This window comes from Drosophila montana, unplaced genomic scaffold (genome assembly GCF_035044405.1).
Source record: "Drosophila montana isolate Dmon_TW-CO22-7 unplaced genomic scaffold, ASM3504440v1 contig_2666_1, whole genome shotgun sequence".
NCBI classification, from domain to species: Eukaryota; Metazoa; Arthropoda; class Insecta; order Diptera; family Drosophilidae; genus Drosophila; species Drosophila montana.
In genome coordinates, this window is record NW_026997533.1 from 718,301 (window position 1) to 743,868 (window position 25,568).

General features: G+C 43.9%; 5 protein-coding genes across 5 annotated transcripts; 4 read left to right on the forward strand and 1 right to left on the reverse strand.

The window, feature by feature from the left end:
- Positions 1-175: 175 nt before the first annotated feature.
- Positions 176-8,549, forward strand: LOC135429351 (uncharacterized). The gene is made up of 7 exons (XM_064683623.1): positions 176-326; positions 1,148-1,280; positions 1,370-1,954; positions 2,163-2,270; positions 2,396-2,577; positions 4,529-5,110; positions 5,161-8,549. The coding sequence occupies exons 2-7, from the start codon at positions 1,203-1,205 to the stop codon at positions 7,727-7,729; spliced, it is 4,104 nt and encodes a 1,367-aa protein (XP_064539693.1). The 5' UTR covers positions 176-326; positions 1,148-1,202; the 3' UTR covers positions 7,730-8,549.
- A 1,946-nt stretch (positions 8,550-10,495) lies between these two features.
- On the forward strand, positions 10,496-17,433 carry AMPKalpha (AMP-activated protein kinase alpha subunit). The gene is made up of 2 exons (XM_064683614.1): positions 10,496-10,828; positions 14,632-17,433. The coding sequence occupies exons 1-2, from the start codon at positions 10,550-10,552 to the stop codon at positions 16,120-16,122; spliced, it is 1,770 nt and encodes a 589-aa protein (XP_064539684.1). The 5' UTR covers positions 10,496-10,549; the 3' UTR covers positions 16,123-17,433.
- LOC135429342 (thioredoxin, mitochondrial) lies at positions 17,336-19,346 on the reverse strand. Its single transcript, XM_064683615.1, has 2 exons — positions 18,976-19,346; positions 17,336-18,290 (listed from the first exon to the last, which is right to left on the reverse strand). The coding sequence occupies exons 1-2, from the start codon at positions 19,162-19,164 to the stop codon at positions 17,994-17,996; spliced, it is 486 nt and encodes a 161-aa protein (XP_064539685.1). The 5' UTR covers positions 19,165-19,346; the 3' UTR covers positions 17,336-17,993.
- Positions 19,347-20,280: 934 nt separating this feature from the next.
- On the forward strand, positions 20,281-23,029 carry Ir7f (Ionotropic receptor 7f). Its single transcript, XM_064683640.1, has 3 exons — positions 20,281-20,609; positions 20,879-21,407; positions 21,955-23,029. The coding sequence occupies exons 1-3, from the start codon at positions 20,281-20,283 to the stop codon at positions 22,951-22,953; spliced, it is 1,857 nt and encodes a 618-aa protein (XP_064539710.1). The 3' UTR covers positions 22,954-23,029.
- A 561-nt stretch (positions 23,030-23,590) lies between these two features.
- Positions 23,591-25,542, forward strand: Ir7e (Ionotropic receptor 7e). The gene is given in 2 exon segments (XM_064683624.1): positions 23,591-24,466; positions 24,529-25,542. Coding segments are annotated over 2 exon segments (1,836 nt in total). The 5' UTR covers positions 23,591-23,644.
- The last annotated feature ends 26 nt before the right edge of the window (positions 25,543-25,568 follow it).

Below are 25,568 nucleotides of genomic sequence, written 5' to 3' on the forward strand. Positions count from 1 at the left end.
TATACAATATGCCAATATAATATATAAGCTTTGCTGTTTGCATTATTATTTGCCTGCTGTGTACGGAAATACAATTCAATCAAGCATAGCCAAGATACCATAATGCTACGAACAACAATCGATATGTTTTCTAATATCGCAAGCCAAGCAACGATACCCGTAGTTGAAAGTATCGTGTTGAAGCTGTCGCTATGCTCGATGTATCGATGTATTTTTATTTTACATGGCCACTACATTGCTGTGAAGTCGCCGCTTTGAAAGCGTTTACGGGAAGAAAAGTGCAAAATAAAAAGTTTTATTTTAATTAGTGCAAGTGTTTATCCCATGTAAGTAGAAATATGAATATTGTTTAAAGCGCTGCTCAAAATGCAATGCGATGCATCTAATTTTTTTTCTTGTTGGCCACGGCTTTGCTATATACACATATATCAATTTTTTTCTCCCGTCAAAGACTAGCTGTGTATGTACGCGCGCGTGTGTGTGTGTGTGCGGTCAATTTTTGTGTTGGTATAGTTTTTTTTTTTCTTCGTTTTTTCTACCCGCTGCGGCGGCGGCTTTTACTGCCGCTTCCACGCAATAGTTTTGCATTTAGCGTTTGTCGGCGCGGAGCGCCCCTTTTGAATGTGGTTGTGTCATAAATTTGTTAATTTAATGTTTTAACACGCCACAAGTGCACACACATACACACACACACACAGCCACACAGACACAGCCACACAGACACAGACGCTGTCCGTGCAGAAAAGCACGCATACAAACACAAAAGTGCAATCAGAGCCCAAACGGGAGGCACGCAGCAGCCGAATTAGCTTCTCCTTTTGCAATTTTTTTTTTTTTTCGCTGCACTCGGGGCACTTCGTGCGATTTAGGTCCCTGGATCCGGGCCCGAGTCCCGGATGCCGAGCTCGAGCTCGAGCTGGCAACAGCAGCCGAAGCCTGCAAAACGCGCAGCAACATGTACATAAAATACGTGCACTCAACACAATCCTGTCACAGTGACGTTCGAAAGTTTGCACACGGCGGAGTGTGTCGCTCGCTGCTGCACTTGACAGATTTTGCACAGAAATTTTCAGCTTGCTTCCTTCTTTTTTTTTTTCTTTTCATTTCTTTTCCCTGACACAAGAAATCAAATTTATTTAACTTGCAGGCAACAAAAGGAAGCTAGAGCATAGTTGTGGGAAAAATTGAACCCGAACCCAATCATGCCCAAGCCGGACAGTAAAAAGCAAAGGGCCAAATATAAAACGGAGGACGACGAGGGCTCAGACGTTGAAGACAAGGTAAATGCATTTTCCAAACCCCTATGACTAATATGAAAATTGTGTTGCACTTTTTCTATTTTCTTACTTATCTTTTTTTCTTCAAACAGAACTCGGACGATGCCATAGAACAGGAGGCCGATAGCCAGGAAGGTGGCGAAGACATGGAGGCTGACAGTGATGATGACGATGACGATGACGACGATGATGATGACGACGACGACGACGACGACGAAGACGACGACGACGAGGACGAAGACAACAAGAAACGGACAACTGACAAAAAAAAGCAGCAGCAGCAGCAGCAGCATAAATCACAACAGGAACTGGAACAATCTGATGATGACGACAGCGATGACTCCGACGAGGACAACAATGAGGAGGACAACAACGTTGACAGCAACAGTGAACAGCAGCAGCAGCAGCAGCAACAACAACAGCAGCAGCAACAGCAACCACCACCCCAGCAACAGCAACAACAGCAACAGCATCAAGAGGACCAAGAGAGCAACGCCAGCGAAGGAGCGGTCGCTGGCGCTGCTGCCGTCGTCACCGCCAACGCTGCTGAGGATCGTACGAGTGCAACGAATCTGATCATCAACTATTTACCACAGGATATGACAGATCGTGAGTTGTACAATTTGTTCAGCAGTTGCGGCTCCATCAATACATGCAAAATTATGCGAGACTACAAGGTAAGCAAGTAGAGGGTGGTGTGGTGGGCGGGCGATGCGATGCGATGCGATGAGGGGGAGTAGCTCGCACGCATATTGTGTGCCTGTCCCTGTCGCACATTGTAATTATATAGATACACACACACATAATGCAATCATGTTATCAGCATGCATCTCGCTCTATTTTGTGCGAATGTCAAAACTCATTCTCGTCATCTCTTTTTCGCAGACCGGATACAGCTTTGGCTATGGCTTCGTCGACTACAACTCGGAGGCGGACTCCGAGGAGGCGATACTAAAACTCAATGGATTCTATGTGCGCAATAAGCGCTTGAAGGTGCGTGGACACAAAGCAAACACAATAACACCAACAACGATGCACAATTGAAACAAACACTTGTCTCTTGAATTCAACTGGTGCTTACTTTATGCTCATGCGTATTTTATTTTTTCGTGCGGCAGGTATCTTATGCACGACCCGGCGGGCAATCGATCAAGGACACTAACCTGTACGTGATCAATCTGTCCCGCAACATCAACGATGATCAGCTGGATCGGATATTCTCCCCATACGGCTTGATCGTCCAACGTAACATCTTGCGGGACAAGCTAACAGGTCGCCCACGGGGCGTTGCATTTGTACGGTAAGCAGAGACATTCAAATCAATTGAAATATAAAAGTATATATAGCATAAGTATAGCTCATTTAATCATAATATATTGTGTGTACACATATTGGAAAACTCCATTTTAACAGTCAAGAAAAGTGTTATGTTTAAGAAAATGTTAAAATACGTACACTGTTAAGTGAAAATGTTATGCACTTTTATGTTAACCAAAATGTTAATGTGCATTCAGAGCGCTGTTAATTTAAGCTGTGTATACTATGCTACTTGTGGAAAATACGGAGAAAAAGTAAAAAAAAAAAAAAGTGACGCCCGAAATTCTCTTTGCAACTCTTTGGAAATTTCTAGTGCCAAGGGCTAGCAGCGAGAGGAGGTCAGTGAGCATCTGAGTTTCTCAAAGGTCTCTCGCTGGCTGCCTTAACTAGAAAATACTATTTGAATAATTTTTAGAGCTGTATTACAAAGCAGATGTGTCGCATAATTATACCTACATCATACAAAAACTAAATTATATTGTTTGTAAATGAACTTTATGTTATGGCAAGTCGAAAAAAGTTCGTATAAGAGCTTTATGAAAGTTTATACTATTTATATGATGTAGAGATACAAGCACACTGAACCTATGAACTTTAAAGTTATTTGGAAAAACATGAGAGTTGATGAAATGGAAACCGAATCTTTCTCGGGATATAGTAAAACGATATTGATAAGATGAGTACTCTTATGAGTATAGAAGCATATCTAGAAGGAGCTTTCATAAAAAATCTTTTAAAACAAAAGCACATTTTCGCATGGTACTCGATTTGTACTGTGTCTATAGCGCTACAGACTAGACATAATAAAGTAAGCAAAGTTTCATCAAAGATGTTTTAAATTCTAAGCGAACACTCCTCTGTCAGCTATGCGATATATTGGTGTGATCCGTTCCGAATTCGACATATTTCTATGCTTTTCTTTCATAACATTAGCTACAAAACTTAGAGATAAGTTTGCATTAAATGACAAAGGAATATTGTTTTAAGGACTCGTCTTTTGATAGTGATGAGGAGCATATGACTTAATTATATAGACAGATGGAGAGTAGTAAAGGATAAAAGTATAAAACACAGGTTGATTAATAGTAATTAGGGATTATCGATAGTCTGATTTGTGATGTTGAGCAGATGTTGAGGACCCAAGAACTCATGGAAAGAAAGTATAAAGTTTAAGTATATACATATATCAAATATAGATTATAATAATAAATAATCAAAGTCAGGGAATGTATGAAAAACCCTTCCTGACAAGTAAATACATTTTGTGACAATAGATAGATCGATTTCAAGGACTTTATAGATTTTTTCTTGAGATTTATTGATTATTGTCCGTCTTTAAACACTTTAGAATGAATTGTGTAATAGATATTAATAACATGCCCACATACACGGCGGTTGTGCATCTACAACCTCTAGTTACACATGGCAAATGTATTTTTTGGTGAACTTCGGTGCTTACGGTCCGATTTTTATTCAGTTTTTGGGTCTCTACCTTTGATAACAGTTTTTCCAATGCATAAAAAAAGTGAAAAATTCTGCCTGTATGCGCGTCTACTTTACGGGAACCTCTTTTCGTCATCAATCTGAATTCAAATTTTGAAAGATTTAACAGAAATTTTTCTAAAAAACTTGCACTTAAACTTTTTTATATTTAATATTGTATTCCTAATAAAATAATTCGTGTTTTTTAAGGCATTTTTAATATCTTTGCAATATGAAAGACAGCGTGCTTGAATCAAATTAACATATAACAATAACATGTTAATCCTAACATAGCCTTAACATTTCGGATAATGTCAACTTAATGTTAATTGCTTTAGTTAATTGATATTCGTTTATTTTTTCTCGCTTAAACTTCTTTATGAGCATTTAATTAAAACTCTTAACCTTTTGCCTCATTCCCTCTCTCTCTCTCTCTCGCTCTCTGTGTGCAGTTACAATAAGCGCGAGGAGGCGCAGGAAGCAATCAAGGCCCTCAACAATACGGTGCCGGAGGGCGGCTCACAGCCAATCTGGGTGCGGCTGGCTGAGGAGCACGGCAAGGCGAAGGCCGCACAATTTATGTCACAAATTGCGGGCGGGCCGCACATGGGCCCGCCGCAGCAACAACAGCCGCCGCACCACATGAATCCCCACATGCAGCAGCAGCAGGCGCACCAGCATCATTCGCACCACCAGCAGCAGCAGCAGCAGCAGATGCATCATCAGCACCATCAGCAGCAGCAGCAGCACCAGCAGCAGCAGCAGCAACAACAACAGCAGCAGCAACATCATCATCATCATCACAGTTTGCCACCACCGCCACCGCACCACATGCAACAGTTGCATCATCATCCGCACGGAGGAGGTGGCGGCGGGATCGGTGTCGGTGTCGGCGTCGGTCTGCCACAGCCGATGCACGGCGGTGGCGGGGGCGGCGGCGTCGGCTATCACCATATGGCACACAGAGGTAGATCAAATAGAACAACACGATCTCAAAAACCGCATCCATATAACCATGCACAGAAATTTATTTAAAACAAAATTAATTTCTTTACACAATATTAGCTGCATCTCACAGGTGAAGTGTTCATGCTGCCATTGCCTATCAGAATATTGCCAATGCCCCGACCACAAGCACAGCTGCGACTGCAGCGGCAGCAGCAGCAGCATCAGCAGCAGCAGCGCCAGCAGCAACAGCTGTGCGACGGCAAAAGCGTTGCAGCTGCAACTGCAGCGGCGCCCACGGCGGCGCCCACAGCAGCAGCAGCAGCCACAACGGCGGCGGCGGCAATGGCCTACAGCAACAACAACAGCACAACAGCAACGGCAGCATCAACAGTAACAGCAAATACAGTAATTCAACCACAACAGCAACAGCAACAACATCAGCAGCAGCAGCAGCAGCAGCAACAACAACAGTCATTAATGCAACAGCAACAACAACAACAACAACCTTAGCTGCAGCGATACACAGCGACAGCAACAATGCTGCAACAGGCACAGCAGCTGCAACAGGCACAGCAGCTGCAACAGCTCTGGCAGCAGCAGCAACAACCCTTACAGCGACTGCAATTGAAACAGCAGCAGCAACAACAGCAACAACATCAGCTTCAGCAGCAGCTACATTGACAGTTGCAACAACTTTAGCTGCAACAACTACTTTGGCAGCAATACCCGCAACGACAACAACAACAACAACGAACGAAAACACGAATGCAAACAGAGTTGCCACCGCCAATGCGTCTGCAAATGCAACAGCAATACTGCAACAGCAGCGATTGCTACAACCGCTGCAACTGCCACGACCTCAGCCACTCCAACAACGGCCCCAACAGCAGCAACAACTGCAACAACAGCGGCCACAGCAGCAACAGCAACGACAACAGCAGCAGCAACAGATGCAACAACGGCCCCAACAACAACGGCACCAACAGATGCAACAACGGCCACAGCAGCAACAACAACGGCCACAGCAGCAACAACAACGGCACCAACAGCAACAACAACGGCCACAGCAGCAACAACAACGGCACCAACAGCAACAACAACGGCCACAGCAGCGCCAACAATTGTCACAACGGCCACAGCTACAGCAACAACGTTCCCAACAAATGCAACAAAGGCCCCAACATATGCAACAAAGGCCCCAGCAGATGCAACAAAGGCCCCAACATATGCAACAACAACGGCCCCAACAGCAGCAACAACGGCCGCAGTTGCAGCAACAAAGGCCACAGCTGCACCAACGGCAGCAACAAAGGCCACAGCAGCAGCAACAAAGGCCGCAGTTGCAGCAAGAAAGGCCACAGCAGCAGCAACAACGGCCGCAGTTGCAGCAACAAAGGCCACAGCAGCAGCAACAAAGGCCGCAGTTGCATCAACAACGGCCGCAGTTGCATCAACAACGGCCGCAGTTGCATCAACAACGGCCGCAGTTGCATCATCAACGGCCACAGCAGCAGCAACAAAGGCCGCAGTTGTATCAACAACGGCCACAGCTGCACCAATATCGGCCACATCTGCACCAATATTGGCCACAACAGCAGCAGCCGCAAATGCCACAATTTCAGCAGCAAGTGCCACAATATCCACCGCATATGCTACAATTTGAGCCGGAAATGCCACAATATCTACCGCAAATGCCAATATTTGAGCCGGAAATGACACTATTTGAGCCGGAAATGCCACAATTTGAGCCGGAAATGATACAATATCTACCGCAATCGCCACAATTTGAGCCGGAAATGCTACAATATCCACCTCAAATGCCACAATTTGAGCCGGAAATGGCACAATATCCACCGCAAATGGCACAATATCTACCTCAAATGCCACAATTTGAGCCGGAAATGGCACAATATTCACCGCAAATGCCACAATTTGAGCCGGAAATGCTACAATATCCACCTCAAATGCCACAATACCCACCTCAAATGCCACAATACCCACCTCAAATGCCACAATATCCACCTCAAATGCCACAACAATATCCACCGCAAATGCCACAACAATATCCACCACAATACCCACCACAACCACCCCAACAACCGATGAACATGCAACCTTTACCGTTGTCGGGCTTGCAACCAATTTATGCCCGTGATAGCAATGGCAATTTATCGCCCACCCCGTACGTTTTGGCGCCCGCCAATTATGCGGCGCTGCCGTATGCTATGGTACCCTATGGGACAACAACAACGACGACAACAACGACAACGACATCGATTCATGGTGGCAGCTGCGTCTATTATCATTATGCGAATGCCAGCTATGTGAATAGCATTAACTTATACGATCAGAATACGGGCCAGATGTCCGTCATGGGCGTGGTCTATGTGGCATACAAGCGCAACAGTCCCGAGGCGGCGGCAGCATTTGCGCAAGCCCAGGCCCAGGCTCAGGCTTTTGCCATGGCCCAGGCGGCGGCAGCAGCAGCAGCAGCGGCTGCAGCAGAGGAGGAGGAAGAATATGAATATGAATATGAGGGGGAGTATGTGGTGGAGGAGGTGGATGATGATGAGGATGAGGTGGAGGTGGAGGTGGAGGTGGAGGAGCAGGAGCAGGAGCAGGAGCAGCATGGTGAGGAGGAGGTGGAGGAAGAGGAGTTGTTGCAGACGCACAGCAGACGCGGCGGCGGTGGTAGCAGCTCGTAAAAAGCATCGGAAAAAGAAAGTGAAGATGAAAATACAAAACAAAAGAAAACTAAAACTTTTTTACCTATTTTAAATATAAGAATTGTTGTTGTTGTTGTTGTTTGTAAAACCTTTTCCCCCCGAAAAATGAATCTATGTGCTGAATGTGAAACAAAGAGAACCCCAAAACATATGTATAGATATACGATATATGCTATAGATCTATCTATATATATATATATATATATTTATATATTTACAAATATATGTGTGTATATATATACAGGCAGCCGACCCAAAAAATATTTAATATGCCAAACACAGAAGAAAACAAAAGCTCGCAAAAATTATATATATTCAAAAAGAGACAGAAAACGTTTTGAAACATGTGGAATACAAATAATGAAAAGGCTAATTAAAAATACGTTTTGGGCATTTACGGCATTAAAAATTATAACTAAAAACAAAACAAATATATATATATATATATATATATATGTATATGAATATATGAATATATATTTTTAAAGAACAAGAAACTGAACTCGAAAGCAATTGGCAGCAAGGAGAATTCGCAAAGAGCAGCAAAATGCAAATGAAAGCGAACCGAACACAAAAGAAACAACAAGAGAAAACAACTTGCAAATATGTAACACACACACACACACACACACACATACACACACACACACCATATACACACACTTGTATTTGTTTAGCAATAATTATTGATTTAAATTTTTAATTGTTCAATTTGACCAACTAAAACGAATTTTATTTTGCATGTGCCCAGGCACACGAACTACACACAACCTCAAAGGCACACACACACACACACACACACAGACACACACACACTCACACTCCAATTGCTATGAATTTGTATAAAAAAAAAAAAGGCAAAATAAACATTGATAAAATGCAAAAATTGTAGACTACGCAATTCTATGAATTTACAAATATATATATTTAAATATATACATATATATTCATAAATCGGATTACATTATATATATATATATGTATATACATACTGATAATATTTGTATTGATGTACAGCAAACTATGTGTCGTGTGTGTATACAAATGTGTCAATCAATGCTGATTGATGGAATCTACGAATTTGTTATGTGAGAAAAACCAGCAACAAAGCGAAAGAAAAACAAAGAGAAAGAAGAGAAGTTAAATAGCAAGAGAGTAAAATTACCTTTAAAGCAGAATCGATTTGATATACGGACTTTTTTTGAATAACTTTTAAAAACTAGTCTTATAGCATTATAATAGTTAAGACATTTTTTTGCGCAACAAAAAAAAAAAACAAAACAAAAGAGCTAAATTTAAAGAAATGAAAAATATAAAAAATACATGTACTAAAAATAATAATAAAACAAACTACAAAACAGAACACTTAATATTAGAGAATATGCTAAAAATTTGTATATAGAAAAAACAATTTTGTACCAGTACGAAAAAGAAAGAGACCGAGCGAGATAGAGAGAGAGAGAGTGATAGAGCCAGAACAGTTACAATAAAAACAAAATGGCGTCCGCACAGCATGAAACAGTTAGGAGCTAGTGCGTTTTTTGCACATACAAATGAGCGAGATGGCAAGCATTGGAGGAAAGAGACAGATATATACATATAAATAAATATATATATAGTTAATGACAGGCCAGGTACAGTCAGACAAGAAATGGGGGCTTATAAAACTAAGTTTTAAGTATGCGTGTACTCTAAGTAAATTGTAATTGTAAAATGTAATGGATAATAATGTTTTTTGTTCGTTTCGAATAGTTGAAATTGTACATTAGCAGCAGCTGCATAGAACAAGATGAACTTTCTACAGGTTATATATAATATTGTCGTCGCAACTGAAGCGTAACTGAAATCCCTATAAATATATATATATATACTTATACTTATATATATATATATATCTTTATATATATCTACATAAATGTATACAATACACGTGAAGAGCAATTGTTTATTTACAAGCAAATCTTTGATGGTCAATAATGTCTAGTATACTAAAAAAAAAAAAAAAACTGAATCAAGGTTTATAAATGGCAAATTGATGTATGTATTATTTTGCATGTGTCAAACCGCAACTACTACAAGTATGTGTAATAAATGTGTTTCAAACCAACAACAAAACGCATTTTTATGTTCATTTAACACTTTGCTTTTGCCTGGACCCATTCAAATTGCGCGCCCTTTGAGCTATGTTAACGGGTATGTTAATAACATGGGCGGCGGTGTTATTAACATGCCAGTGTTAGCAATACCAGTGACAGACGTGTGGCCACACTGGCTGACATTGGAAAATACCGTGTGGAAAAATACCAGCAGAGATTCCATAAAAAGGCAATTAGCGCAAAAAAATAAAGAAAACTAACGCAACGGAAAAACAATAGCAGGACGACACAAATCTGACACCAGAAACGTGAGTTCGATTTTGATGATATACAAGTGCTGAGCCAGCGCAGCAGCAGAGTGCACATAGACGGAACGAGTGCGTGCAATCGGAGACAACGCAACGCAGAGACTGGCAGACGACGACGACGACGGCCAATTTATTTAGCCAATGCCTTGAAACGGAATACGCAATAAATTGCTCGACGGCGACGACCTTGCCCATTGCGACTGTTGAGGCGGGCATTGCGTGGCGCGCCAAGCGCCAGACTCCCAAGCCCCAAAAGCAAAGGACAATTCCAAAGCAAATTGCATCGGTCAGGCAACAACAACAACAGCAGCAGCAGCAACAATAACAAGAAATATAGCAGCAACGATAACGATAACGCTACCGATTAACGATAACAGCAGCTGCAGCATCCGAAGATGCCACAGTTGAGGGCCGCTGCCGCTGAGGCGGCCGCTGCTGGCGGGGTCGGCGCCCAGCCGCTGGTCAAGATTGGCCACTATCTGCTCGGCGCGACACTGGGCACCGGCACCTTCGGCAAGGTGAAGATCGGCGAGCATCAGATCACACGGCTGAAGGTCGCCGTCAAGATACTCAATCGCCAGAAGATCAAGAGTCTTGATGTTGTCTCCAAAATCAAGCGAGAGATACAAAATCTGAAGCTCTTCCGCCATCCGCACATCATCAAGCTGTACCAGGTGAGCAAATCCGGCGCCAGCACACACACACACACACACGCACACACACACCCGTTTCTCAACCCCGCCCCTTAGCTAGCCAATGTTGGGCGCGTGTTGCCGTGTCACGTAGCCGCAAACATGAAACTCGACGAGCCCTAAATAAGCACATTTATGCATTCCTTTTTATTTACTTAGCCTCCATAAGTTGTGCGTAAACAAGTGCCAAATGCAGCAATGCGGCTCGACCGACTGGCAGATACCCTGCACCTTGGCTGGCTGCTCGAAAAGGTCTGGCCGTGGGCGTGGCTTAAGGTGACTCTTGAACTGCAGCTCGCAAACTGTTTTGGGCGTGGCTGGCACCTTGCAGTCAGCAAACTGTGACTCTCGACCTGTGATTCTAAAACTGTGGGAGTCATAGCTGATTGTAAATAGTGCGTCCAACTTCCCAAACTTGGCAGCACTCTACAGCTGTGGCTTTCAAACTGCGGCAAACAACAGTTTCTGCAACTAAAGAGGAGGCCAGAGTGGACTTGCCTGGCCTTTTACTGGCTAGATTCTAAAGGCAGCTCATATCACATTAGCTGATTCTAATACTGTAACGCTAAAACTGAAATGAGAATGTAGAAGAGGGGCTAGAGTGGACCTCCTTAGCAGCTCATATCCAAATAGATGATGCCTAAACTGTAACTTAAATTAACCCAAAACTGTAACATCTTAAACTTGGAAGCACTCTAAAAGCTATGGCTTTCAAACTGTGGCAAACAACAGTTTATGGCATTGAAGAGACTGGAGTGGACCTGATTAGCTAATTTCTGGCTTGATTCTTTCAGAGGTTCATATCACATTAGGTGACTATAAAACTGTAATCGCATCTATTTGACATCGATCCTGGTAGCATTCACGAAGTCAAAAGTAAATTGCAAAAATTCGCTGATTCTGAAACTGTAACTTGTTAAATTTGGCAGCACTCTAAGGTTGTAGCTTTCAAACTGTGCCATAACAATACTTTATGCGAATCGAGGAGAGGGCTAGAGTGGACCTGCTTGGTTTTTTCTCTGCTGTCGATGTTTTTTTCAACAGTTCAAACCCAATTTAGTGACTGTAAAACTGTAAATCTGTTCATGGCTAGATAACATGTCTCTTTATCTTTAAAAAAGATCATGAGTATTCTAAAAGAAAGAGAAGAAACTCATTGACATAATTGCTTTCAAAATGTGGCTCTAAAACTGTGGCATTTGTGTGAAGATCTACAGTAAAACAAGAAACTAATCAGCTGGATAACATTTCACTTGAACCGTAAAAGCGAACATGACTAAGCAAAAACATGCACATTGACACAATGGCCTTCAAACTGTGAACATAAAAGGTGAGCCTTAAAACTGGCATTTTTTTTTAATGTGGTTCCACAAAAGCTTAACATAATATATCTCTTTCTCTTTCAAATAGATCATGAGTAATCAGCGAAAAAGTACACGATCGCAATGACTCTCAAACTGTGGCTCTAAATCAGGCCATTTTGTACAGCAGCTCAAGGAATGGCTCCAAAACTGTGGGATACATAGAAATGCAAGAAATCGCTAGACTAAACGAACCGATCTACCCTATTTTGCTTCCCTTCGGACACAGGGTATTCGAACTAATCGTCCATTATTGTGAGAATCTGCAGTTATACAAGAAATAGCTCCGGAACTGGGGAGCACATCGTTGAGATTATCGAAATGCATATACCCAGCTTTTTTTGTTTTGTTGCCTCTGGGCACAGGGCATACTAATCCAATACTTTGTCGTCAACGGAATCCGCTCTTAAGTGGCATCCGATACGCAGCTGTGCGAGCAATTGTGTTCGTTTATTTTTCAGCGAATCAATTTGTAATCAATTCCCGGATAGACGTCGCCCCGCGCCTAGGCGAACCGTAGGGAAACTATTGAATGCATATTTAACCTACTTAAATGTTTATGCACATGTGCATAAACAATAAACATAAACAATATACAGAAGCCCAGTCTCAGGCCGGCGCTCAAAGCAAAACCTCCTGGTTGTTCCGTCTGCCCCGGACTGGGACATTGGGAATCTCCCATAAAGTATATATATTCTTGATCAGCATCAATAGCCGAGTCGATCTAGTCCATGTCCGTCTGTCTGTCCGTGTGTATGAACGCAAGGATCTCAGAAATTTTAGCTGAAGGTCCTCCTAGTGCCTGCGCAAATCGATTTGTTTCCGATAGTCGATAACTTGCCCCGTTTCCAAGTAATCGATAAAAATCGATATCGAAATCCTGTTTTTTGAGCAATTTCGGCAAATGATATGAGCTAGAGTCACCAAACGTGATATGTAGCTTCTAGAATAGTATATATATATCAAGTATCTTTCATTTTATACCTATCGCCTGTTGGAAGAAGAGTCGGGAGCTCCCGACTAGAACCTCTTGTTCTTCTTCTATGCATTGAATTTCTTTTAGAGATAGCTTTGATGTGCTTCTTTGTCCAACACTTTGCTAATTAACTTTTATAAAAACTTAGATAGATTGTTAGTCTAATCTAAATTGAGAAAGAGATAGATAAGACTATTCTATGTCGGCATTAACCGGCTTTGTTCGGTCAATAGTTATTGTACCTTGAATATGTTTATTTATATTTTGCTTAACCATGCCCACGTCGAGCTTATCATTTCTTGTTGATATCTCCCACAATTTGCATAATATCGATAAATATCGATTTTGGTTTTTTGCTTTTTAAGCATAACTCAAGAACTGTCAGAGCTGGGCCCGTAAAATTTGGTATGTAGGTTCTTGAATAGTCTATGCAGATAAAGAATAATTAATTTTTTTAATATCTTTCCCCATTTCCCTTAAAATTGTGGCAAATTGAGTAGAATTCGTCTTAAAGATATTGCCTGGCATTTTTAAATTCTAGTCAGGAGCACGTTTTAGCTGTTTACATCTTACCAACAGATTGTTTGCAACAATTGTGAAACATGTCTTTTATGCATTTTTACAGATATTTGAAAATATGTTTTCAGAAATTTTTCAAAGCGAGGTCTTTGCGTTTACTAAGGTCACAAAAAGGCAACAACTGTTAAGGCTGGAGCTGTGCGTTGATTATCAGTCAATCAATCAGTCGAACAATCAGTCAGTCAGTCAAGCAGTCAATCAATTAGTCAGTCAATCAATCAATCAGTTAATAATTATAACCAATTAATAAAAATGATCATTTTGTGATATATTACAGCTGAAAGAAATTCTAGACCAGCTCAATTGTATATTATATTGTTGTTCAATGATAATCCCAATTTTTATTTATATATATCGAAAATATTTGAGGAAAAATTGTTTTGCGCTATGTTCAATCATGGAATTAAACTAATTTTGGGGCTGACAAGCAGACAATTCCCATTATTCTAGCAGATAATTCCCATTATTCTAGCAGAAAATTCCCTTTTTTCTAGCAGACAAATCCCCTTATTCTTACAGATAATTCCCGTTATTCCAGCCGATAATTCCCTTTATTCCAGCAGACAATTCCCCGTATTCTAGCAGATAATTCCCGTTATTCCAGCAGATAATTCCCCTTATTCTGGCAGATAATTCCCATTATTCTAGCAGATAATTCCCGTTATTTCAGCAGACAAATCCCCTTATTCCCGCAGACAATTCCCATTATTCAAGCAGATAAAACCCATTATTCTAGCAGACAAATCCCCTTATTCCCGCAGACAATTCCCATTATTCAAGCAGATAAAACCCTTTATTCCAAGCAAACAATTCCCCATATTCGATTAATTCGCTTTCTAATCGCCAAATCTGTCTTCTCTTCTTGCCAGGTCATCTCGACGCCCTCGGACATATTCATGATAATGGAGTATGTGAGCGGCGGAGAGCTGTTCGATTATATTGTGAAGCATGGGAAGCTGCAGGAGCATCAGGCACGTCGCTTCTTCCAGCAGATCATATCGGGCGTGGACTATTGCCACAGGCATATGATTGTCCATCGTGATCTGAAGCCGGAGAATCTGCTGCTCGATCACAATATGCACGTAAAGATCGCCGACTTTGGGCTGTCGAACATGATGCTCGACGGTGAATTCTTGCGCACATCGTGCGGCTCACCCAACTATGCGGCGCCCGAGGTGATATCGGGCAAATTGTATGCTGGTCCCGAGGTGGATATCTGGTCATGCGGCGTCATACTGTATGCCCTGCTCTGCGGCACGCTGCCGTTCGATGATGAGCATGTGCCTTCGCTGTTTCGCAAAATCAAATCGGGCATCTTTCCCATACCGGAGTATCTGAACAAGCAGGTCGTCAATTTGGTGTGCCAGATGCTGCAGGTGGATCCGCTGAAGCGTGCCACCATTGAGGAGATCAAGAAGCACGAGTGGTTCCAAAAGGATTTGCCCGCCTATCTGTTTCCCTCCTCCATCGAGCAGGACTCCAATGTCATCGATACGTACGCCGTGGCCGAGGTCTGCACCAAGTTCGGCGTCAAGGAGTCCGAGGTGCACAATTCCCTACTAAGCGGCGATCCGCACGATCAGCTGGCCATTGCCTATCATCTGATCATTGACAACAAACGCTTCGCGGACGATGCGGCCACACAGATTAGCGAGATCAACAACTTTTTTGTCGCCGGCTCACCGCCGCCGCCCATGTCCCATTCACCGCACGAGCCGCGCTCCAGCGGCGCCGAGCCCTCGGCCACGGTTATTGTGGGTGCAGGTGCTTCTGGCGCCGGCGGCGGCGGCAGCGGAGGCACTGCAGCCAGCTCGGGCAGCGCCACGCCCAGCGGCGTAGCGAGCAACGCTGCGCCAAGCATACGACCACATCCGGAGCGCATAGCGCCGATGCGCGAACGCCAGCTGGCCATGTCCGTGCAGAATACGGGCGGCGCCGCTTTTCCCGAGAAGACGGCGCGCGGCGGCACGCCAATCAAACGGGCCAAATGGCATCTGGGCATACGATCGCAGAGCAAGCCGAACGACATCATGCTGGAGGTATATCGGGCCATGAAGGCGCTCAACTACGAGTGGAAGATCATCAATCCGTATCATGTGCGCGTCCGGCGACAGAACGTGAAGACCGGTAAATTTTCGAAAATGTCGCTGCAGCTCTACCAGGTGGATCCCAAGAGCTATCTGCTTGACTTCAAGTCGCTGACCAACGACGAGGTCGAGCAGGGCGACGATGTCATCATGGAGAGCCTCACCCCGCCCCCGTTGAGCGCCAGCGGTGCCATGCCCCTCCAGCCGACGGGCCATCATACGATGGAGTTCTTTGAGATGTGCGCGGCGCTCATCATACAGCTGGCGCGCTAAACCCAACGCCTCAACCAAAATAGCAACAACAACAGCAGCAACAATAATGCCACCCCCTTTTTAAATTCTGCATACGCACGCCCATGGCATGGCGTCCAAATGAGACAGAAAGTGGACAACACCAGCTGCACTCCAACCGATTTGGACGCTTTGTCGTGTTAATATTATTCTTATTATTATTACTATACTAATTCTTATTATTATATATATATATATACACACCCCCTCCTCCACCGCGCACTTCCCCCTCCGAATCCTGCAAACCTAGCAAATTGTTGAGCAAAGATCACATTTTCTGTAGTTGTTTCAATTGTGTTGCTACAAACTTTTGTTGTCCATTTTGTTTTTGTGTGTGTTTGAATCCTTGATATTGATTTGTTTTTTTCCCCCCATTTGTAATATTTTACATTATTTTATATTATGATAATTATTGTATTTTTGCCAAAACGCAAGTCAAAACAAATTGTATTTAATATGATTACATGAAGTTGCAATAATTCCCTTTAACACAATTTATTATGATTTTTTAGCCCTCCTCGATATACAAATATGTATTTTTTTTTTTAAAGGCCGTTGCTTTTTACGCCTCTTGTTGAAACATTTTTACTTTTATTTTTTGTTTTCCACATTTTTTTTTATTAATATATATATATATATATGGTATAAGGCATAGCTAAATTACAAAGCTTGCGGCAAACAAATTCGTTATTTGAACTGTAACAAGACAAAAAGTGGAACTAAATATACAATATATCCAAATATATATATATATATATATGATACATATATATATATATATATATACAAACATCGAGTTGCCAGCAAAACTTGTAACAATTTGTTTCTCTACATACGCTAAACGCAGCTAAGGATAGGGGTATATATAATATATATATATTCGCGATCTCGAGACTTGAAATTTGAAATAGATATTGTCACCATATAACCCATAGACCGTGATATAAATAAATTCGAAAAATGCCCGAGTTAGATACAGATTCGTGTGAAGATAGATTTAGACTAATTCACTTTCTAGATATCTCCAGGCATAACCAACCAAATTAAACAAATATAACAGCAAAGCGAATTCCTAAAGGCAGAGCCTTGGACCTTGGTCTAACAAATTTAAGACCTAAAAGTTTGCCTAATATTCTACTATAAAAATCAAAGTTAATCAAGATATGAAGCTCAAAGGAAGCAACAGAGAATCATATAACGTAAGCTCTTTATATATTTGGCATACAATTGCAATATTTGAATATGTTTAATAACAATAAATTCTTTGCTAACGCGACAGTTTATTATTACAAATATACAGCATCTTCTACCAACTATTATATTAAAAAAAAAAAACAATACTAAGGCCTTCGGCGAACACAACAAACCGAAATTTGCAGACAGTGGCGACACTGCGCGAAATTTGAAGTTCTAATTTAGAGTCGTATAGCATTAGATGGTTAGCTAATTGTCCATCTAATGCGTATTAAACTATATATAGTATTATTAAATGTTTTAGTTATTGCCATAGCTTACAGACTGCCGCGACTCGAGGAAGCGGGCCACAATGTTTATTGAGCAATTTGCTTGATGGCTTATTGCGATATACATATATAAATATATATATATATATTAACAATGAATCAATCAATTAATTAGCCAATCATTATCATTAACATAATTACTATGCTGTGTGCGTACGCGTACAAAATGTTGAGCACCCGCCCCGCGCCGCCCCGCCGTACCACGCCGTGCCGTGCACCAATTAAATTCTTAAGGCCGCAAAATACAATAATATCTAAGTAAGATAGCTACTGCTACTTCTTCTACTGCTGCTGCTGCTGCTGCTGCTGCTGCTGCTGCTGCAGTTGGAGCTACTGGTTCTGCTGCTGCTTGCGCTTGAGCTTGTCGATGAGGGTCTCTATGCTGTTGGCATCGACCAGGCCGATGAACTTGTCGACGACGACGCCATTGCGAAAGGCCAGCACGGCGGGCACGGCCTTAACCTCAAACGTTTCCACCAAATCCAGATTGTCCTCCACATCGATGATCGCCAAATCGATTTCATTCGAATTCTCCAATAGTTCTAGCATTTTTGGTGTGAGTATTTTGCACGGATCGCACCATTCCGCATGAAAATTAACAATTACCGGATTGTCGCTGTTTATAACCTATGGAAAAAGAAAACAATCGCAATTTAATAAGAAAACCCATTATCTTTATGTATTTTGGATAGTGAAGCCGAACGATTCTAGCTTATTTGCATACACGCGCATACGCACAAACAACCTATAAAAGTGTTGATAGTCGACTAGCGGATACCCTGTAGTAATATCATAATATGTTTATCTTATATTCATAAACAAAATCGAATTAGTTCTTAGTCACTTTTCACGCCGAATAAAATGAATTTTTAACATTTTCAATTGAAATCGCAAATTTGTAAACATGTTTTCGTTTTCTCCATATTTGTTTTAAAAAAGAAGAAGCAGAAAAGAACCCATGTTCCGTTAAATAAATAAGGTACCACTTTTGGTACATTTGTGCTCGATTTGGCAATCAACAGTTACTCGCGACTCAGCTGTTTGATCGAATCGAGTGGTGTATACACTTTTTTTTTATTCTGTTATTTATTTACAGGGTATCAGATGAGCCGCCAAATACGTACTCGCCATTGCCGAAATGCGTCACTGGTTACGGCCGGAACCGCTCACGTAGGCCAAACGGCCGACAACCAGTCGGATAGCCGCATGCCAAGCGCATTGCATAATGCTACGCCACTTGCATCCGTGTGTGAGTAAGTGCAAGTGCGCTCACATGTAAGTACAGGTAATTATGGTTGCTGACGCTGCTCACCTTCTGATCGAAATCGTAGTGATCCTTGATCACCAGCTTCCTGTGCAGCATCTGGGATTGTGAGAGGCACTTCTGTGTGGCTTTTGCCGCCTGTGGCGCCACTCGCTGGCAGCTGCTCTGGGCGCTGCTATTGATAAGGCAACAGGCCGCCAGACGTGGAGCGATGCCTTCTGCTGCGATTTTTAGCATTGTTATAGGCAGCTACGTGTGCAAGGCAGAGTCCTTAAAGAGCGTCGACTGTAAACGGATTCGAGTGCTGGACGTGGTCAGATGTGCTGAAGACGCGACGATAAGATAAATAATAAATGTGTACAAAAATTCACTGCTGTTTTCTTTATGGTACGATGGCAAAGCGGAGCGGGTGTCTGTGCGTTTGTCTGGCAAGGCTGCTTTTGAATTGAGTGTTGCCAGCTATCTTAACTATGCTCCTGCAGTTCACATGGCAACGCTGCCCAAAAGCGCCATTTTTAAATGGGAAATAACAATTACAGCAATTACTTTAACAAATAGCTAAAATTAGCTAAAATTAAGGGGGGGGCCCCGTTTTTTTTACTAAAAATTAATTCATTATAGAAAATTTTAACAGTAGCCGCAAAAGGCTGGCGCAGAGCACAAAGAGATCTGTTTTTAACAAAATGTGGCCACCCGAAATTTGTGCATATGGCCTGCCGTCTCTGTTGAATTTGAACAGCGCCTCACAGTGCGGTATCTAATGCGCAATTTGTTTGTTTAATTCAGTCATATGTGTGCTCATTAAATTTGATTGACGTGCAAATAAAAGTTATGGTCGACATAAGGATAATATCAAACATTATGTTTTTTTTTGAAAAACACTGAAAGTTAGGGTACAAATTGTGAATGCAATAGCAATATGTGTACCAACCCCATATACAGTCAGTGTTGCCAACTGCCGCTGAATCCAATTTGAAAAACAGCTGTAAAATAGCTTTCCGAGCAGATGTGGTACAAATGTACCTAAATATAATTTGTTCAATCGTAAGCTGAATATATAAGGCTTGTATTTGGGTAAAATGTAATTGTTTCAAATTAAGAGTTAAAACTTAAACAAGTTTGAGTCATTTTTATTTGTCAACGTTGTAAGCAGACATATATGGTACTTTTTAAACAAAATGGTACATTTTATGTGTGCCTACGGGTACAATTCGTTTAGAACAAAATGAGCTCGTAACGGCAATATTTGTGTTTAATTAACTTAGCATACATATTTACCTCCTGATCTTATCTTGCAGGGAATACGCAGCTCATCTGGCTGCGGAGTAGTCCGGTTTGAGCAGTTGCCGATGCATGTTGTACGGGATGAACGTGAGCGGAATCTACGCCAGCTATGTGGATAGCAAGCTTATTGGCATCCAGGCAGAGGAGGCGAATTTGTATGTGGTCCGTGCGCTGCGGCATGTCATCCAGGATGTGTTCGCTCAGCTCAGCGCAACGCTGGTGATAACCGTGGCCACCGGCAGCTGGACAATTGGCAAATGGTTTGAGCATGTTCTGGGCGATCTGGTCAGCACGTGGAGCGCTGTCTCAGTGCAGATGCTGCACATCAACCATTCGCCCCATGTGCCCGGACGCAAATACTGCAATCTGTTGCTGGTCGATTCCTACGAGGGCCTGCGGTAATAATACCCATCGAAATTGTGTACAATGGGTATATTGGGTGGACAGTAGGCAGTATCTTGATAAAATCCATGTCCCATGCTGTTAGAGCTAGAGAAATATATCTTTATCATTTCTTGTCTAGTAGAAGGAAGATTAAATGTTTCTTACGGCAACTTGGCGCTGGGTTCGGAATATCTTCTAGTCGGGAAATCCCGACTAGAGCACTCTTATTTGTTACACTTAAAGCATTTTCTTCTTTCTTCCTGCCATTTGCCATCTCGCACAGCTCCACGAAGATTGCCGAGGACAATGCGGGCTACGACGATCACGAGTATTATTTCATATTTTTGCAGGCGCGCGATGCGCTCATTCAGCGCGAACTGCAGCTGATACTGGACCACTGCCTGCAGCACTACTGGCTGCACTGCAACGTGATGGTGCAGACGGCCCAGGTGGAGGTGCTCATCTATACCTATTATCCGTATACGGCGCAACGCTGCCAGGCGGCGCAGCCGCAGCTGGTGAATCGGTTCGATGGCCAGCGCATGCTGCACGCGCCCATGTTTCCGCACAAGCTGCAGCAGCTGCATCAATGCCCGCTCAGTGTGGTCGTATGGCACTCGCCGCCCTTTGTGGAGCTCAACTGGGATGCGCGGGCAGCGAAAATGCGCGCCGCCGGCTTTGAGATTAGGCTTATTGAGCACCTCGCGCAGCGTCTCAATTTCAGCCTCCTGCTGCACAATGTCACGCTCGAGACGGTCGCCAGCTACCAGCAGAACTGGGGTAATGGCCGACCCATGGGACCCCTAGAGCTGGTGAGTAGCCTGTAGCTCTCTTTCCGGGAACCGACTCTGTGTTTCTTCTCAATTTGGTGAAAGGCAATTCTCTTCGGCGTTAGTCATCTTAATATTTGCATTTGGGGCATTCATAGTTTCCTGCAAAAGTTAAATTAAGTAGACTGATATATTCTAGCGTGCATCAGCTTTTATATAGGAGCATACGACTAGTGTTCAGCATATTCTTCTTGTTTTTTCTGTTATTTATCGTATCAAATCGAGTCTGGCGACATTTTTAAATGGCGCCTCTTTCAATTTTACCGTTCACTTAGTATTTTTCTTAGCAAACTGCCTAAAAAATAACAAATTATTTAGGTGCTGGAAATCACGAAAGGAGTTATGTATTTTCCAACACGATCTTTGCAAATCTACAGTTAACATACAGACTAGGCTTTGGGCTGCAGAAAAAAAGGGTAGATAGTTAGGAATCAGATTGAAGTCTATTTTATGCATCTTTGCAGGCAACTATGAATATCTTATACATATATCCTGCCTTTGGTGTTTTGTAATAACTCTGCCCTTGCAGCTGATGAAGCAGCACGCCAACCTGAGCGTGGGCAATTTCCGCAAAACAGCTGGACGCAATCGCATCCTGACCTCGCCCGTGGCCCATTACTATGCGCCCCTGGTGGCCACTGTGGCTGTCGAGCACTTTCGCTTTGGCCGCCTTACGCTGCTCCATTTCCCTTTCCAGTGGTGCGTTTGGCGCACGCTGCTCGCCGCGCTGATCATCCATTGGCTCATCTATATGTGGCGCTGGCGGCACATGGGCCTGCAGGTGCTGGAGCTGCTGCTGGGCGTGACGCTGGTGCGTTTGCCGCGCTGCTGGCTGCAGCGTATCGTCTATGCGCATTGGCTCTACGGGAGCATTCCACTGCGCGTGGTCTATCAGTCGCTGCTGTTCCATTTCATAAGGCTGCAGCTGTTCGGAACGCTGCCGCAATCCTTTGAGCAGCTGCTGGAGCGGAATTTTCGAGGTCTGTGCACAACCAACATACTGAGCATGCTACGCGAGATGCCCCAGGTGGCGCGCAACTATGACAGCTTTGTGGGCATCTCATCGCCGTTCGATGAGGCTGTGCTGGATGCACTGCATCGGTCCGGCAACAGCCGCTACTTTGCCATCACCGGGATTGACTCGGCCCATGCCCATCTGAGCGCGACAAACCGTCGGAGCAGCTACCATATCCTTACGCAATACGTCAATCTGCAGCAGGTGGTCATCTATATGCCCAAGCACTCGTATTTCCTAGAGCAGTTCAACGATCTGTTGCGCCGTCTCGATGCCAGCGGCTTTATTGACTTTTGGCGACGTGCCGCCTTCACCGAGTACAGCCACAGGAACACGCAGCTGTTGCAGCCGGAGGCACAGCAGGAGCACGAAAACGAACAGCTCAGCCAGCTGGACGGCATCTACACGCTGATGGGCGTTCTCTATGCTCTGGCCATATTGATTTTTTGCGCCGAGCTCCTCTGCCATCGACTGACCAAGCCAGCAACGGTGCAGCAGCTGGTCAAGGATTGATTTGAGTTTGTCTTAAATTCTATAGAAATCAATAAATAATGCACGACGGGTGAATCACCCTTAGCAGCAGCCCAAATTACGATTAATTAATAACAAAAGTGTTTAGGGCGAGAGTGTACGACTATGAGATACCCTAAACTCTGTCGAATTGCCGTTACAAATATATATCTTACCCTTTGTGCTGCATTTTTTCTGTGGGTCGTGCCTTCTTACTTTCGCGATCTGGCAGCGCTACATCTATGTACGGGTTAACGTACGTTAAGCTGGCAACGCTTGCAGTTAACGGAATGTGCTATAACTGCAACTCAAAAATGCGTTCGTTTCATTTAATGTGACCATGGTAACTACTTTTAACGATCTGGCAACTCTGCGAACGTTTTATATGAACTTTAAGTTGGTTACGCTTGAATGCAGATAGAATTTTCGAATTTAACTGTAAATCAATAAAAGCAAAAGACTATGCGATAAAACAAAAATAAAAATAATAAAACGGTGTAAGCCACAACAAAAAACCAAGTATCGATTATGTTGCAACCACTTATCCAATGTATCATTAATCATAAACTATTTACAGGGGGCAATTAATGTTAAAGATAAACAAAAGTTGGCGCGTGGTTGAACCTAAGCTGGGTGCCCAGCCCCAGCTGGGGGACAATGGCTGGCACATTTGGCAGTTAATAGCGGGCACAGGATGAACATATCGCAGCTGTTGCAGTCGTATCATGATCTGTCCGGAGAGCAGATGAATCACATCAATGAGTACGTGGCACAAGCCCTGCTGCATGTGGTCCACAGCTATATAATGAGCGTGACGCCGTCGCTGGTGCTGACCCTCTGCTGCCGCAACAATCACACGTGCAACTTCTACAACGAGATGATGAGCATACTCTTTCGCAGCTGGGGCATAGCACCGCTTCAGATTGTCATTGTGCAAGAGGGAATGCTGCGCCGGCTTATCCCTGGTCGCAGGCACTACAATCTCATATTCACGGACTCGTATGCGGCCTTTGCAGAGATCGAGCTGGAGTCCTATTCCCGTGACTACAACTACAACGAGTACTATTACATCTTTCTGCAGGCGCGCGATCGTCTGCTGTTCGGCGAGATGCGCCGCATATTTGCGCACTGCTGGCGCCACCAGCTCATCAATTGCAACGTCCAGGTGCAGAGGGCCAACGGGGAGATCCTGTTGTACACGTATCTGCCGTTTGGTCCGCGGAGCTGTGCTGATATGAGTCCACAGCTGATCAATCGCTACAATGGCAGCCACATGCTCCATCCCCAGATCTTTCCCCGCAAACTGAGCAACTTCTTTGGTTGCCCTCTGCGTGCCGCACTCTGGCATATGCCGCCGTTCCTCTAGCTGGAGGCCAAAGCGGGATCCGATGCGCGCATCGCTGGCGGCCTTGAGGGGCGCCTCTTGCAAACGCTCATCCAGAGACTCAACCTGACCATCCAGGTGCGCGAGCCGCCGCCTGGACCGGGACTGTTGGGCAATAGAATGCTGCAGATGGTGAGTGTCATGTTTCCTCCTTCTCCATCCAAATGACTCTCTTCTCTTTGTTCTCTTTACAGTTGCAACGTGGTGAGGCGGATCTGTGTGTGGGCGGCATTCGTCAGACGGTGGCACACAGCCTGTTGGCCACATCGACCCACAACTATCACCAGACAAGCGTCCGGTTCGGCGTTTTGGGCATCACATATGAGCTGAGCTCCCTGGACATTCTGCTCTATCCATATCCAACTACGATTTGGCTAGCCATTGGCCTTGTGCTCGCACTCTCGCTTCTGCTGCACCTGGCAATGGACCGGTTACTGCTGCTTAGGGAGCAGGGCTCCATCTGGCTCAATTTGGAGCTGATCTTCGTGGGCATGCCCATGCTGCAGACGCCGCGTTCAATCGCCAAGCGTGTGCACTGCGTCATGCTGATGCTCTACACATTACTCATACGCACCATATACCAGGGGCTGCTCTACCATCTGATACGCACGCAGCAGCTGAATCGGCTGCCGCAGTCCATCGAGGAGCTGGCGACCCACAACTATACAGTTGTCCTCTCGGCTGGCATTTACGATGTGCTCGCCGAGATACCCACCGTGCAGCAGTTGCGATTCCGCATGCTCGAAGGCGACGGCACCCTGCTGCAGCCCCTGCATTACCTAGCGGAGCGTCCACGAGACAAACGGCAAGTGGCCGCCACTATGCTGGAAATCTTTCTGATGTACAATCGCCTTAGTGAACAAGTTCAACAGCAGCAGGCGGGGAATCATTTCGAGCTGATACCACAGGATGTGATCGACCTGCAGCTGACCATGTACCTCAGGAAGCACTCCTTTCTGATCGATGAGCTCAACGAGGAGATCATGTGGATGCGCTCCGTGGGACTGCTGGCGATTTGGGCACGCTGGGAGCTGGACGAGAGCTTGAGAGCTATGCAGGCGAGCGGCTATCGAATGTTGGGCCTGCAGGAGCTGCATGTGATATTTGTCCTGGTTCTGATCGGACTGTTGTTCAGCTCGCTTCTCTTTTGCCTAGAACTGCTTTCCCTACGCTCTGCGCGACTTCAGCGCTGGTTTCTATCTAAATAAAAGATTGCAAATAGTCAGATTGCTGG

Excerpts from the sequence above, each read along its gene's own strand:
- AMPKalpha (XM_064683614.1), top strand. The coding sequence starts at position 10,550 with ATGCCACAGTTGAGGGCCGCTGCCGCTGAGGCGGCCGCTGCTGGCGGG. Across the intron at positions 10,829-14,631 it reads ACATCATCAAGCTGTACCAG|GTCATCTCGACGCCCTCGGA; the intron begins GTGAGCAAATCC and ends TCTTCTTGCCAG.
- LOC135429342 (XM_064683615.1), bottom strand. The coding sequence starts at position 19,164 with ATGCTAAAAATCGCAGCAGAAGGCATCGCTCCACGTCTGGCGGCCTGT. Across the intron at positions 18,291-18,975 it reads ACTACGATTTCGATCAGAAG|GTTATAAACAGCGACAATCC; the intron begins GTGAGCAGCGTC and ends CTTTTTCCATAG.
- Ir7f (XM_064683640.1), top strand. The coding sequence starts at position 20,281 with ATGTTGTACGGGATGAACGTGAGCGGAATCTACGCCAGCTATGTGGAT. Across the intron at positions 20,610-20,878 it reads GATTCCTACGAGGGCCTGCG|CTCCACGAAGATTGCCGAGG; the intron begins GTAATAATACCC and ends CATCTCGCACAG. Across the intron at positions 21,408-21,954 it reads CCATGGGACCCCTAGAGCTG|CTGATGAAGCAGCACGCCAA; the intron begins GTGAGTAGCCTG and ends CTGCCCTTGCAG.
- LOC135429351 (XM_064683623.1), top strand. The coding sequence starts at position 1,203 with ATGCCCAAGCCGGACAGTAAAAAGCAAAGGGCCAAATATAAAACGGAG. Across the intron at positions 2,271-2,395 it reads TGCGCAATAAGCGCTTGAAG|GTATCTTATGCACGACCCGG; the intron begins GTGCGTGGACAC and ends TTCGTGCGGCAG. Across the intron at positions 5,111-5,160 it reads CATGCACAGAAATTTATTTA|TGTTCATGCTGCCATTGCCT; the intron begins AAACAAAATTAA and ends TCACAGGTGAAG.